A 16,419-nucleotide genomic window follows, 5' to 3' on the forward strand; every position below is an offset into this window, starting at 1 on the left:
GTTTTAAGCTTCTTACAGGGGAACGTTGTTCAAATCAGGAATTGTGGTCTTCCTAACTCGAGGTAGCAAGATTAGAGGAAATGAGGCAGGATGGGAACAGCGTAATGTAAGCTGGGCTTCCGTGTGAGTGACCATGGGTACTTCTCTAACTCGACACACCCGCAGGAAATGGGGGAGGGGCCTGAGCTGTGCAAGCGTCACTGGAGACCTCGCCCCCTCTTGCCAAACATAGTGGCCAGAAGCAGGCAAAAGCCAACAGGGCCGACACAGGCTTTCACTGGTTGGAAGGCTGAGCACTCCCACTTGCTTTCGGTGCATGGGATTCTAGGAGAGGACTTTGGAAACAGAGCACACTGGAAAGCAAAAAGGCAGTTGGTTCTTTCCCCTCCCCTGCTAGTGTGAACGGTCTCCAGCAGGCCTGTGCCCAGAGACCTAGGGGCCGACACTTCAAAAGATGCCTAGAGCTGCACAGCAGCTACAGACCAGCTAAGTAAGCCGCCTACATTCATGATACTTTTGGGTGGGGAAAGAGGTTCCTGGTGCAACCTTGAACTGAGCTGGCAGAGGGTAACAGGGTGATTTTTCTCTGGGTGTCTCAGAGGAAACAGGCTTTGAGGCAGAAACTTGCCATTATTTCCAAAGACCTTTGTGATACCAGTCAGCACTGTGAACAGATTTTTATTCTTGTGTTTTCAGTTTTTGAACCTACGTAGTAGTTATAATGACCGACTCTGACTTTTCCTTTCCCCTTACTTTTGTTACCCGGGTATTTTAGGCAGAAGCTTGCCATTAAATTAAAGATTTTTTTCTTTTCCACTGAACTCCATTTTTGGAGATTTGTCTGGTAGGTGGTGAGTCATGGGACGCCCCCTACTGTTTGGGTTCAGTAACACTTCTGCATATATTATTGGTTTGAGCATCATCCCTGTTTTAAAGAGAAAAAAATGAGAACAGAGAGGTTTACAGATTTGATTTGTTCTAAATCATAATTAGTAATTATCAGAACTAGTTTCCAAAGCCGTATGTCATTCTAGCACCCAAACTCATGTTGCACCACCCCACAAATGAGAATGTCTGAGGCCTTATGATTACATGTACAAAAACTGCTAGTAATGCCAGGAGCAGAAAGCCAAGACATGGAGTTTTCATAACAAGCTTTCTGACTTTCAAGTGTAGGACAGACTGTACAGGGTTTAAGACCTGAGACAAGGAGTCCACATGGATGCTGCTGAAGTAGTCCAGGTAGAAAAGGGTAGCAGTCCAAACAAAGGCCATGAAGGTAGGCTTGAAAGAAGTAGGCAGGTCCAGAACAACTAAGGAAGCAACACTGATGGGACTTGAGAATAGACCAGATAGAGGGATGATGGAAAGAGAAGAATCAAGTTTGTCCCTCAGATGTTTAGCTTTAGAAGCATTCGTTTATTCATTCACATGAACCAAAAATAAATACATACAAACATACATACATACACCACCATCTCTGAATTCAAGATGTTTATAATCTAGTGAGGAGATGGGAGTGGTGGATGGACAGTGAGTTCTGTGTTGGACTTGATAATTTTAAACACTTGGAGAAGATCCAAGTGGCAAAGTCTAGAGGCCTAGGATACCAATATAACTAGAAAATTAGCCAATGACTGAGTGGTGCCACCCAAAGAGAGGGTATAAAGTTAAAAGAGGGCTGAGGCACCAATAAGCACCTAGTGCTCAGAAGAGACTGGTTGAAGAAAGGGAGGTAGAAGGAAAACCAGGGATGAGCCTCGAAAATGGTCAAATTAGCTTGCTTATAAAATTTAAATGTAAAAACAGTAAATGCTACTTAGTTCAAAAAAATTTATTGGGATACATACAACTTTGGAAAAAGCAGTTTCTTAATGATCTGGCTTTTAAGGAAATAACACTACCTCCATTTAATTTGTGTATAAGGGGAGATGCTTAAAGATAAAGAAACATGTGATGTTGGGAACCGCCCTGGCTGGTATCAGAAGCTGAACCCCCCCCCCCCCCCCCCCCGCCTAGGCTAAGGCAACGCCCTTGGAACCGTAAGCCAGCAAGGAGACAAAAGCTTATCTCCCTGGCAGGAATGCTGCTTCTGCTGCTTTATTCATAACTGAACCCCAAAAAGCTTGGTCGGTTAGCCAAAGACGGGTAAGATTCCCCACGGGGGGAACGACCTAAGACAGGCACGATCACGTGGGAGGCCCCCCAAAAGAAGGACTTGGGGCGCTGCAGCAAAAGGGGGTGACGGACCCTCGCTCCTCGGCTTTGACATAGCCTGAGTTCTCATCGTCTGGGAGAAAATCTCCTTATTGCCTTAGTTCCCTTGCTCCAGCTAAGCCTGAAACAATGACAGGGTGGTGTAGCTCTGTGCTGAAAAGGGCGGATTCCCCGGGTGATCATGCCTAAGAAAGAACATGTAAATTCCTGTGAAACCTTCTTTGTTTAGAATGCTCTCAGTTGAATGAGAGGGGTCCAAGGAGGAAGTTAGTTTGTTCCTCAAAGTCTTACAGCTCTTTGACCCCGACTCAATAGACCAGCAGAGTTCCTTGTTTTCTATAGTTCCTTACTTCCCCCTGATAAGTACTGTACTTTACCTGAATTATTATGCAAAATGAGCCCAATAAAAGCAGGTATGGACGGTAAATCGGCACGCTCCCCACTAGGGGGGGTGGCCATTTCGTCCCTACTTCCCCACAGAAACTGGTCTGTCTCTGTGCATGTTCTTTCTCGCATGTTTTCGGCGAGCCATCCGCAGCGTTCTGTGGTCACTGCTGGCTGGTGACCCATGCAACAATGTGAAAGACTTTTCTTTCCAGATGAAAACTATTTTTTATCCAATACTCATCAACACTGAAAGCCCTCGACTAGCCCTGCAATTCTGAAAATTTTAACACCTGGAAGCCAACAGGGTTAATTTTCATAAATAAAACAGGATTATTTCCCACATGCAGCACATAAGTATAGCACACAAACACAAATCCTACCTTTTCTGCAACTTTTATTCCTCAAACTATCTTGATAGCCTTAATTCTTAATTTCTTTCAACACATATAACTTTTCACTTCAAGGAACAATAACAATAAATATTTCTGATTTGTTTTCATCAATGAATGTCTTTCAACAAGTCAGGCTAAAGAAATCAGACAATTATTTTATACTTTAGTTTTTAGTAATGTGAAGTAATTTATGTATATACTATTTCAATGGTAAGTCTGAAAGGGTAAAAATAAATCAATTCAATATAACATTAAGTACTGCAGTAATATGCAAAAAATAACTTGGACTCTGTTCATTACATTCAACAGATGTTAAGTATCCATCCTGAACACTAACACTACATTAAATCGCAATCATAACTAAGACTGGCAGACAGCACCCATGCTGACAGCCTGGTTGTGACACTGTATGTAGTTTTTTTTTTTTAAGATTTTTTATTTATTTATTTTTAGAGAGGGAAGGGAGGGAGAAAGAGAGAGAGAAACATCAATGTGTGGTTGCTGGGGGTCATGGCCTGTAACCCAGGCATGTGCCCTGACTGGGAATCCAACCTGCGACACTTTGGTTCGCAGCCTGTGCCCAATCCACTGAGCTACACCAGCCAGGGCACTGTATATAGTTTTATAAGATGTTACTCAGTGAAAAACTGAGTAAAGAGTATATACAATCTCTGTGTGTTATTTCTTACAAATGCTTGTGAATCTACAGATAAAAAGTTTTATTAAAAACTGTTTTTAAAAAATCACAATCTACTTTGATAATTTCAACTACTAATTGTATGCAACATTTTTCATTCTTCCTTTCTAGAAATAAGTTAATTTTATTTTTCTAAAGCAGTACTATATAATATACCTGAATCTAAATTAATGAAACTATTAAGATATTATATCAACATGAAAAAATGGAAATATTCACCACCAAAAGAACTATAGTTATTAGATTTACCAGGGTGAATAAGTTATATATGTCTAATCACTTATATATATATATATATATATATATATATATATATGTTGTATACCTGAAACTAATGAAATATTTCATGTTGATTGTAATTTTAAAAAATTTTAATTTTTTGAAAAAAAGACACACAGTTAATCTCATGATTCCCTAGATACTGACTTTAGAAACAATCCTAATGTCCAGTTAAACTTGTTACCATTGGGTAAACTGTCAGATGCTAAACAAATGGCAAAACAACTGTATCTCTATCTGTGCTCCATTATTCTGAAATGAGAAGTAAAATATAACCATACAAATTAAATTTTCACCAGCTCAATAGACTGGAATCCAAGACAGGTTTGTGGATATGGTGTATGACTTAAGTTACAACAACAACATCAACCACTTGCCCTAAGAATGCCTCAATCAAACAGCTCAAACACATACTATGAGACCCTGCAGGTTCCAACACCAGGAAAACTCAAAATGAAAATGAAGAGAAACAACTCTCCTAATTCAAGGGGCTCAGCATTTGCTCATAGCTGATGACCAGCAGCTTTTCAACTAACACAGCTTTAAATGAATCCCACTTTGGAAATACTCTTTTTCCATCTAAAACTCCTAATTCGCAATTACCTACATTCATTTCCCATTCAATCAGCATTTATTATTTATGGGTCCAGCACTAGATGCTGGGTGAAGCATCAAGGTATTATTGCCCTCAAGATTTATTACCTGGTAAGAGAAAACAAATACATAAAAAAGATAAAAGAAAAGAAACTATAATATGAGGCAGAATAAAACCAGTGTCCAATTGAGATATAACTACTATGCATTAGGACAAACAGTACAGAAACAGGAGCAATACACTCTAATAGGGAAAAGGGAGGTTCAAATGCAATTTCTATCAAGAGGACAACATTGATGCAGTTTTGAAAATGGACAAGATGAACAGATGAAGGGAGACGAGAAAGAAGTGCGGGGTGAGGCATCTGCAGGGCAAGGGCAGTGGCTAGGGCATGAAAGGGCAGGATTTGTGTCCCTAGATCATGTGCAGATTGGCAAAGTGAGTATGAGACACAGATGGGGAGGAGCAGAGAACAGGTGAGAGAAGCAGAGGTAGGTTGGGGGGTCTGAATGCCATGCTGAGCAGGGAGTGTAGATTTTATCCTTTGGTAATCGGCAGTACTAAAGGTTCATGAGTTTTAGTGACTCTGGCACTGGTGAGATAGGCAGATATCAGAGAGAAAGAACCCCTTTGATGGTGACAGAAAGAGTCACCATCGACAGGCTCGACAGGAAGATCCCAACTAGGGTAAACACTGGCTTCATCCAGACTCTTCTCTCAGAAAACACTGGGCCTTTTCCCCAAAGTTCTGTTTGTACCAATGGTCCTGTTGCCTTCCTTCTCTCAAGGATCCTGCTTTTTGTCAATCTCCACCAGTTTGTAATTCGCTGAATCTTTGTCCAAGGCCTCTAGACAAATGAAAGTCTCTCCATGACTTCAAAAAAGAAAAAAATGTTCAACTTGTTCCTGCCTCAAACTACCATCCCATAATCTTCCTCCTTAATCATCAGCCTTTCTTAGAAGAATTAGTTATACACACTCTTTCCTCAGCAACACTGAACAAGTCCTCAGTGCCTTCAGTGTCTTTCCGCCCCATCATGCAACTGGAACCAGCTCACTCTCCAAGGCCACCAGACTGGGCCTCTGTAGTAACAGAAATACCGTATACAAGAAGGAGTCAGTCAAGGCTCACTACACTTTGCAGTAACTACTCTATGATGAATCTATGTTGAATACTTCATTTTAGGACCTGTGCTGAAAAACAGACAGTTCAGAAGAATAATCACTACATTAACAGAAGTGATTGAAAGGGAAGCTTCCTTAATTTGATAAGATAAAAACTTAAGATAAAAAGATGACCTGAAGGAGTATGACTACAATTTAACTATTTGTGACATCATTAATCTGGAAGAGAACTCCAGCAGGTAGAAGCAAGTGAATTGCTATTATTTACCTGGGAGTATAAAAGGCAGAATTTAGTGCAACACAAGGAAGTACATTTAAGTAGTCATTGTAAGAAAGTCACCTAAAAATGTTTATACAGAAATTGATGACTACACATCTGAATTGTCTAAAGCCTTGACACTCAGAATGTGAACCATGGACAGGAACCTCAGGTCTACCTGAGAGCATGTTAGAAATTCAGACTCCCAGGCCCCACCCCAGAAAATCATTCAAAACCTGCTTTTGCCAAGATTCCCTGGCAATTCCTTTGACAGCAAAGCTTGAGAAGCACTGGTTTAAGAGAGTCTTCTTGTAGTTGCTGTTGTTTTACATGAACTTCAAAATATGTTTATTACAGAATATTTATTTTTTTCATGGTAGCCTTGATGACTCTTTTTGGTGTTTTATCAAATATTGTTGTTTTCCTTTTCTTGTCTTTTTCAAAACTAAGTTTTAGATATATTGGAAGAAGAACGTTGAAAAGACTTTTATAAAAGTTTGCTGCAATTAAACTGACTTGTAATTTCATGTATATTTTTTAGAGATTATAGAATGGTATAGAAAAATGATATATGTTTGTTTTTTTTTTCAGTTTTCTATCATTGTATTTGTTTGCCCAAAGCATCTTGTGCAAACATTAAAGCAGATAAAGAAATATAACAAGAAATTTAACAATCATCTATAATCTCACTCCCACATTTGCTTCTAGATGGGTTTTTTTGTTTCCTTTTTTTTAAAGAAATAAAACATAAAGCTCAAGTCCCCTTACCTAATACCCAAGTCCCACAGATAACTAAGGAATTTGGTGCTTAGCCTTCCCGTTAGTGTTTTTTAAATTTAAATATTTTATTGTTTATGCTATTACAGTTCTCCCAATTTTCCCTCCTTACATCTGAAGCCAGATGTAAGGGGAAGTGAATTAGGTCTTGTGGTTTCCTTCCAAATACTAATTTATGAAAAACAAAATTCATTATTCCAGAGATCTGAAAGCTGTTTCATCCACTTTCTGCCTACTAGGTCAAAATACTGTTAATTGGTTTCATAGCCTCACCTTTCAAGCAATTTTTTAATACCTTCAGCAACTGCCAGAAATTATGCAAACATTTTAAATGTCAATTTAGTTTTATTAATGTAAATATTTTGTTAAAAATTGAGTTAAGGTAGCTTATAGTGGAGTGTTTACAATATAGCATTAAATAAATTGGTAAAAAGAAAAATGCTGCAGAAGGAAAATAAAGGTAAAAAAGCAGAATAGATTTCCGTGGCTGGTATTTAAAATGCATTATCATGACTCCTAACCACTTTTTAACTGAGGTTTAGGTTCGGTTCCAAGTGTTCTAGCAGCCAACTCAAACAGTGTGTGGTACCTTCTGGAATGAACATTTAGAATGTAATGAATAATGACCCTAAGCATGTATGAAATAGATTCCATTAAATGTATTCAGAATGTTGAATGGAAGATTTATGTTTTATACTGAATTAATTTTAAGACTTTCTATTGTGCATTTTATAATATTCTAATGAATCATGCCTGCTGGTATAATTACATTTGCTTTTCTAAACAGACTAAAGAGTAGTGACTCAATGTTGATAAGTAGTAAAGAAACAATTACATCAAAAACAAGATTTAAGAAAGTGAAAAAAATGGAACTTACCAAATAGACTTCCTAAACTTGCATCCATTTTTATTTCAAATACTTGAGAAATAACGTAAAATGTCAGTAAAAATACTGCCACAGCTACCACCAACTTCGCAGCACCTAGGTAAAGGGCAGAAACGAGCTTATGAGCCCACAGGACTTTTATTATATAACATTTCAATGAAGAGTATAAGTTTACAGAAAAAGTTTTAAGACTAACCAATTTTTACTTTCTATCTATTGAACTTAATTTCGCTTGAGTTACAACAAAAATTGTACCAAATATCCATCAAGATAAAGGATTTTCCTGATCAAAGAATTATCAGATTGGCTAGCAATCTGGGCAAAGCACTGCTTGAGTCACCTGCCTGCTTTTACATAGGAAGCCTGACCTGCCAGCAATGCTGGCTGACGTCACAAAGGGTTGTGGCTGATGGAAGAATGTCCCTAGGTATGTTGGCAAACCCATCCCTAATTCTTCCAACTACGAAGGGCAACAGTACTATCCAGGATGACACCAAACACTGAACCTTCTGCAGACACTAACACAACAGAGCAGACTGTCCCCTAACAGGGAGTTCTCAAGTGAAATGTCCTATCACCAACTGACCTTTCTCTTGAGGTGCATGTATGCTCCTGGTATACTGAAGAAAGAAGTATTCCTCCTCACACTTGATACCTAGCTCAAGACAGGCCTTTCCCACTCCTACACAACTTCATCCAGCTCCTACCACAGGTGGTTCACAATGTGGTTACAGGGTAAGCTCCATGAAGGCAGACTCTTGGTCTTCCATACTTTTATATCTCTAACCATTTCTGAGTGCCTTACAAATAGTTAGCATTCCTATTAACTAATTAAGTGCTTAATATTAATCATCATGTGTCCTTTTTCTCCAAAACTATGTAAATCTAGGAAAGCAAAAGTAAAAGACAGGAAAGGAAACGGAAGGTGACAGAAAGGAAACATCTTCCTCTGACCCTACAGATTTCATAGCCATCTTGTTAGGTTATTCAGGAACAATATGAGTATTTCCCTGTCCAATCTCCATCACTCTCTCTTACCTAAAGTTCAATTTATATTGCTACCAAAGAGGTAGCCCTGGTCAGCATGGTTCAGTTGGTTGAAATGTTATGCCGTAAACTGAAGGGTTTCAGGTTTGATTCCCAGTCAGAGTACATGCCCAAGTTGAGGGTTTGATCCCTGGCTGGGGTGCATAGGAGAGGCAACTGATTGATGTTGCTCTCCCTCACTTCCCCTCCCTCTAAAATCATTAAGTGTGTCCTTGGATAAGGATTAAAGAAAAAAAAAGAGGTAGAAAATATCATCAGTTATCTCATTCTCCTTAAGGGAACAAAGGTCCAGAGGTGAGGCAGCTGCCCCAGACTACAGATGCTGTAGAGGCAGCACAGGGACCAGGATCCGGAGGTCCTGCCACAGCCTGGCACTCTGCATAACACTGTTCGAACCCCAAATTACTACATTCTCCCCAAAACTACTGAAACTCAACTTACTGGGTAAGGAAGAATAAAAAAGCACTATACTCGTCTAATTCCATGAATCTAAAGAGATGAAGACTACATCCTCAAGAGGAGGGGAAGGAATGAACAGAGGATGCTCCAAAAGGCCGAGGACGCTGAGAGGCAGCAGTTTCAGAGCTGCTTATTTCTGCTGAGAAACATTCTAAATATAGAAATGAGGTGACAATAAGAAAACCTAACTACTGAACTTATCAACCTCAACCCACTTCCGTTTCCTATCTTCTCCCCTCCCAAAACTGAGCTTCCTCGTTTCAAGAGCAACTGCAAGTTGCCTATATCTGTAGTACATAAGACAGTGAAGTTCCACGAGGCTTTGAAATCTTCTCCCCACGGGATCTAGCAGGGTACCTGGCACATAGTGCTACTCTCAACAGGCCTTTCCTACACAGAGGAATGGTAACAGGTGGCATATTCCTTCTTGATCATTTAAGACCCCTTGGTATGAAGATTATATATTTTCATGATAGGTTAATATCCCATTTCCTAGCAAGCATGGGCCAGTGCAACTAGAGATTACCTTTCCCTGCCCTCTAAAGCAGAGAGATGAAACCCTTGCCTTTCAAGATTGAAATATTAAAATATCAAGTTTATAAAATATAGAAACTCTAGGCTAGATTCAATACCAAGCTGCACCTGAATATACACTAAACAAACTATATACACCATATATACATAAGAAGGTCTATCCAGAAAGAGTCCAACCATTGTTAGTATAAGAATCGTTTGTGTGTGACCAATGTAACCTGGCAGCCAAGGAGTGGACTGGAATGTGCATGTGTGAACAATGATGACTTCACTATACTAGTCAGTGGGGGTGGCAGATGCCACTGACTGAGCATGTGTTCTTTGTAACCACTGCATTCAAAATGACTGAGTGAGGAGAGCAACAAATCTGCATCAAATTTTGCATTAAGCTTGAACATTCCTCCACGGAAACTATTCAGATGATTCAGAAGGCCAGAGGTATGGGCAACTGGTGATTGGCAGCTTCATCACAACAATGTGCCTGCTCATGCATCACATCTGGTACAGAGTGTTTTGATGAAATATCAAATCACCCAGGTGACTCAGCCCACCTACAGCCCAGATTTGATGCCCTGTGACTTCTGGTTTTTCCCAAAACTAAAATCATCCTTGAAAGGGAAGAGATTTCAGACCATCAATGAGATTCAAGAAAATATGACGGGGCAGCTGATGACAACTGGGAGAATTCTGTGAGGTCCTAAGGTGCCTACTTTGAAGGGGACTGAGGCGTCATTGTCCTATGTAAAATGTTTCTTGTACCTCATATCTTCTTCAATAAATGTCTCTATTTTTCATATTACATGGCTGGATACCTTCTGGTATCCATATACAGACATATACATACCACACACGTACACACATACACTATTTTTTTAGTGACTACTGCAGAGCTACATGCTTTATAAGCATAATCTCTCTTCTCAACTTTTCAAGATAGTTATTTTCACTTTACAAATAAGAGAAACAAGACTAAGAATTTAGACCACTTTCCAAAGTTCACACAACTTGTCAGTAGTAGAACTGAGTCTTAAACCAAGGCACAGTCACTTATATTGGACCATCAGAGGGACTAGGAGGACACACACACTCCAAGGAAGAGAAAAGTTAGAAGTGGAGAAACCACCTGGTAACAGAACAAGCAGATGTTCGCTAAGAGAAGTAGGCAGGTGAAGGCTAGCAGAGCCCCCGTAACATCAGAGTTCTCGAATGTCCGTTACAGAGGGTCTCTTCCAGAGCTGATTACCATCCAATTCTGCACTTGAAGGGGCCTACAAATGCCACACCATGGTTCTCATTCATAGCTTTCCATGAGGTTCCCTATTCCTTCTAGCCATGAACTGCACTAATCTGGGTACACCCTATTTTTCAACAACTAAAAAGCATAACACATTTCAAAGCAACAAGGATCTTTTTAAATTAGAAAAGATTAATTAGTTTGAAAGAAATAAACTAACAGCAAATCTTCCTTATTCATTCACTGAAAGCAATCCCTTGAAGAACTATACTAGGAACAGTGCCACACATAAAATAAGTAGTCAGTGAATAGTTACTTATCAATTAACCTTGGTATTAACTGTCAGAATCAGGGAAATGGACTAGCTGACAAAGTTAATTTCAACTAGAATGAATGTACAATTATGTGAGAAAGGGAAACTTGCTTTGATTATTTCAAGTAACTATTTTTAATTAAATAATGTACTTTTAAAATCATCCGGAAATATGTAATCATAGTCCAGCTATATCCAAAGATAATATTTTTGTTAAAAAACATAAGACATTAAACATGTTGTTGTTGTTTTTTAAGCTACAAACAAGCTCTTGGTTTCTGAAAATATTCTTGTTTAGTTATTATATACTCAAAAAATAATGTTTTTGTAAGTCTATGACCAAGTCAAATTTCTACAAAAGCATTAGTAAACACCCCCCAGTTATCTTTGTTTAACAATCATGATTTTTAATCACCTGTAGAAAGACTTATTTGCCCTCCCACTTTGATTTTAGGTTCTTCTAAGAGACACCCCCATAGGAAAATCATTTGTTTGCTGGTGAGAGGATGATAAAAGAAAGACTAATTGATTTTGAGGATTTACAGGTTATCTTCTATGTCGGATACAAACTTAACAGAAATTTCTACACAAAGTGTATACTGCCTTTAGGACCACACTTATTTTCACTCGGAAGAGGTAGGTCATCAGCCCCTCTAGTTATTATGGATCTATTCTTTTTAAGTTTAAGGATAACTACATTAATGCTAGGGACATCAAGCAGTATTTTTAAATTTCCTCAGTATGCCGCCTAAGGAACAGATGTCTCTATGCATAATCTCACTTAGGAAGATTGAACTTGAATTAGTAAATACAGGATGAGGCAGAAGTGGGTTTACAGTTGTACATATGAAAATAATACAATAATTAATAAATAATAATACAAGAATAAACTCTGTTTTGTGTCCTAGCCACTGAAAACCTACTTCTGCCCCACTCTGTACAGTCATTTAAGCAAAAACACATTATTGAATCCTTTACATACACTAGTTTTAATTTATGTATATCCAAAGGGAAAATTTAAGCTTTTAAACTTTACAGCTCCTTTTCCTTAACAAGCTAGAACTTATCCAAAACAAAAATCAGTACCCCAAGGTTGTCAAATTGTTCTTCATATGGACATTATATATTAAAAACAAAAATCAGTACCCCAAGGTTGTCAAATTGTTCTTCATATGGACATTATATATTATTAGGCAAATAAGCTAAATGTATAAGAACATGAACACTGAAACCATAACTTAAACTATTTAACATAAATAATTTCAATGAAAGTGCCCCCACTTATGTAACACTCACAATATGTCCAATTTATGATTTGCCAACTATAAAAAAGTAAAGAGTCTAAATAATGATTTAGCTTGTTACATTTCAGCTTTGCATTTGACCCAGAAAAAGATTATTTACCCTCTCCAAACAGGTTACACAAGAAGCAAAATTATTTCTACTGAATGGACATATTTATCTTACCTGCTACCCTCATGTTTGGTTTTTCAGTCTTTGGCACTTTTCATTAAAAAAGTTCCTAAAATCAAAAGAAAAGGCAAACAGCATTAGGTCTAGAAGGAACATTCCTTCTCAGATTGAATCTGAAGTGTATTTATTAAACTAAGTATCATGACATTCTAAAGATATTGACATCTAATGAAAAAACTCTCATGACTGGGTGTGTCCCGGCTACTGGACCAGGAAAGCTACTGAGGGGAGAGTTGGGTCCTCCACTGTGTCCCCCAGCTCCCAGGGGAATAAACAAATGAGGGGAAACCAGCTATCAGGTTGGTGAAGAGGAGCTAATGCCTTAATACTGTCAGTGATTATGCATCCATTAAGAAACTTTGGAGCCCTGGCTGGCGTAGCTCAGTGGATTGAGGACGGGCTGCAAACCAAAGTGTCGCAGGTTCGATTCCCAATCAGGGTACATGCCTGGGTTGCAGGCCACGGCCCCCAGCAACCGCACATTGATGTTTCTCTCTCCCTCTCTCTTTCTCCCTCCCTTCCCTCTCTAAAAATAAATAAAATCTTAAATAAAAAAGAAAAAAAAAGAAACTTTGGATATTTAGTTCCAAACTTTCAATTTGTAATTGAGGGTCAAAGAGGTTAAGCTGCTTACCCAATCAATCAGGCATGGAACAAATTAATTATAGAAGGGGTCTAGGGTTTAAGGGTCTTCCGACTCCTGCTGCAGGGCTTACTCCACTATAGGATGCCACTTCATTTTTACTGTGACATAATTCAGGTGTCATTATGATAAGCACCCATAGAAAAGCCTTCTTATTTTAATACCAGGCTTCGGTTTCTCTTCATGTTTTCAATTTAAGTTTATAAAAATACATATTAACAAGTGTAGAATTAAAATTTTAAATACTGCAGCAATTATTATGGACAGTGTATGTTAACCATCAATGAAGAAATTATCCTTTGGTATTATCTGAATAACAAATAGATACTGGAAAAGAATCTGTGTATGTATATTTCCCTCCTAAGAAATAACTGAGGTAAAATTTTAAAAAGCAAATGGAAAAGCAAGTAAATGTGATTAACAGGAAATTCATGCCCAAGTTTAGCTAGACAGCTACTGTAGTCTACTCAATCTATTGTACAGGAAAGGAATTCAAAAGGAAATTCTGATTAATGAATCACATTAATCAAAAGCACATCTTGCTCCAGCTGGTGTGACTCATGGATTGAGCTCCAGCCTGCAAACTGAAAGGTCACCAGTTCAATTCCCAGTCAGAACACGTGCTGGGTTGTGGGCCAGGTCCCCAGTAGACAACCCATCAATTTATCTCTCGCACATGAACATTTCTCTCCCTCTCTCCTTCCCTTCCCCTCTAAAAATTTTTTAAAAATCTGAATTTTAGACTATTTTCATACTGGTGTTTGATGAAGTCTGATCTAATGATACACAGATTCTGCTTCAAATAAAAACAATGCCCCACCCCTGAAGGACACTAAAAGGAAGACAGACCTGCAGTTTTCTTATTCACCCACAAGGAGTTAGTGGGGGTGGGGAGCATTCAAAGTGTCAATGCCCTTATGCGAACTTCTTTATTCTGCCTAATTTACCCTGAAGAACATATCAACATTTCACCTAGTACTGAATTGAACATTACTGATTTTTTTTCTTTTGTTAGTTATCTGAACACCTTCCACATAATAGGGAAAGTCAATGTTCTATATCTATTTAAACTCACTGGAAAATACCAAAAGGAAAGAAGAGATTCTGAAGTGTCCACAAAGCATCACGTATAAGCAGAAAAAAAACCTCGGCTTTTCAAATGAAAACTCCAAGTGCTTATAAACTCTGTTTCGACTTCTAGCAAAAATGGACACTATGTTCGTAACACCCACGTGCTTTTCCTCCCAGCTAATGTTCCAAAATAACCTGTTCCTTATCTGAGTGCAACCTAGGAAAATTTCTTTGAAAGTGTGATAAGCAGTTGGACAGACAATGGCTGTGCCATTTCACTGTTCCACTGCTTGCTGAGGGGCCACACTTGCGCAGTTAAAGCCACTGCCTCACACGCCTTCTGTCTCTTTGCAACCCCTAACAAGCCTGCGTCTAAACTGATCACTAGTTAAGACCGTGATATAAGCAACTACAATTGTCTGGCTGAATTGATGTTTTCCATTAAATTTCTCAGAGAATAAAAACACTTAGTAAAATCTCTAAATTAAATTCTCATCAAATTTCAGTTCTAACACATTTTAGTTAGTTTGCTTAAGAAGCTAATTAGTTTTGTAAGCATGTAAATCAGCCTATGGAAAGATTATTGAATATATCTGTGAGCAAATCAAGGAACATCAGCTTACGATGTGTTAATTCCAACTCCTCTTTTGGGAGGAAGGACATTTAAAAACACGGGAAATCATTACACAGGATCATCTTAGGAGGGAAAAGTAAAACAATGGGATCTTGTGTAAACCGGAGGCTGAAACTCCAACAATCAGGGAGGGACAGACCTGGTCCAGAGAACCCGAACACCACAGCAAAAGCGTCAAGAGGCCTCTGCTTGAAATGCAGATCTCATTAATCCAGAAGTTACAGGTGAAAGAATTTATCATTTTTCTTACTTGTTCATTAAAAGGTAGAAATGTAGGTCCACTTACTGAAACTAGAATATTGATGGTAGGAGAAACTATTTTTAGGGCAGATTGAAACAAAAAACAATTCCGAAAGTACATTTGTGAAATACATACAGGCCAAAATAACAAGTTTCACTGTTTTAGATAAATGAGTGAACCAGATGAGGTTGCTAACAGGTAAAGTGCACAGTCCCCTGAGAATCCACTGCAAGGAGGGTCACCGCGAGGCCCTTCGGCAGTGAGACACTGTCCTGGATAAACACTCATTAAGAATGTGACCCAGCCCCAGCCTGAAGACAGCCTAAAGTAGGGTCTCAGCAACACACCGGATTGCTTTGAATGTCTTATAATTTAAACGCTTCCTTCAGCCCAATTATCTATTTTAGTCTAATTTAGGGAAGTTGTGTGAAAATCAGGCCCAATAAGCAGGTATAGTCCTGGAATCAATCAACACCAGGAAAAACAGATAAGTGCACAGGTCGATCCTTTCATTCTTTCCTTGACAAATGGACTCCAGCTCCATCATTTGAATCACAAGGCCACAATTCTATATAAACAAAATGAATGATAAAAATAATCATTTACCAAGGAGGAGAAGGTCTTGGGAGTCCGCATAAACCAGGTAAGAATGCATACCGCAGAGCAATTCACACACCTTCTTATTTTATGCAGTCTTCCCAACAGCCCTCTAGGCAGTGGGTATTAGCATGGCATTATAGACGAAGTCAAGGGATTTGTCTAAGGTCGTAAGAAGGATAAAAGTAAGAAGCTGATAGTACAAACAAATCCACTTCTCTTTCACCCCCGAGGGCTCACTGACATACTCTAATATAAGGAACTTGTTGACAAAATTCTATGCCACTCAATCTGGCTTTGGTAAATTGCTCTGGGAATTGCTACTCTCTGCTGCCAACCCCACTCCAGAGATGTGACAAAATGACTAAGCATGTGTATTAGGACCTTCCTCAAAGACAGAAGAAAGTGAAACACACAAACACATCTGTTGATGTGTTTACTATTAATGGTAACAATTAAACCAGAAAAAAATACTACAAATTAAACTTCATAAATATAAAGAAACTATGCTGGCCAAATGCAATTTTAAATGAATCAACTGAGTGAAATGTGTACGATT

At 38.6% G+C, this 16,419-nt stretch overlaps 1 protein-coding gene across 2 annotated transcripts in view; it reads right to left on the reverse strand.

Annotated features, from left to right (window-relative positions):
* Nucleotides 1–16,419, reverse strand: part of FAM3C (FAM3 metabolism regulating signaling molecule C) — a 49,754-nt gene that overhangs the window by 24,094 nt on the left and 9,241 nt on the right. Inside the window, exons 1-3 of one of the 2 annotated variants that reach the window (XM_036010852.1) lie at nt 15,870–15,990; nt 12,669–12,723; nt 7,606–7,710 (exon numbers count right to left, since the gene is read on the reverse strand). In XM_036010852.1, the coding sequence (XP_035866745.1) occupies nt 7,606–7,710; nt 12,669–12,681 (118 nt within the window). In that variant the 5' untranslated portion in view covers nt 12,682–12,723; nt 15,870–15,990. Of the gene's footprint in view, nt 1–7,605; nt 7,711–12,668; nt 12,724–15,869; nt 15,991–16,419 lie in introns of those variants that run through there. The other variant, XM_028525696.2, reaches the window with a different exon arrangement.

Source organism: Phyllostomus discolor, chromosome 10 (genome assembly GCF_004126475.2).
Source record: "Phyllostomus discolor isolate MPI-MPIP mPhyDis1 chromosome 10, mPhyDis1.pri.v3, whole genome shotgun sequence".
In the NCBI taxonomy this organism is placed as follows: domain Eukaryota; kingdom Metazoa; phylum Chordata; class Mammalia; order Chiroptera; family Phyllostomidae; genus Phyllostomus; species Phyllostomus discolor.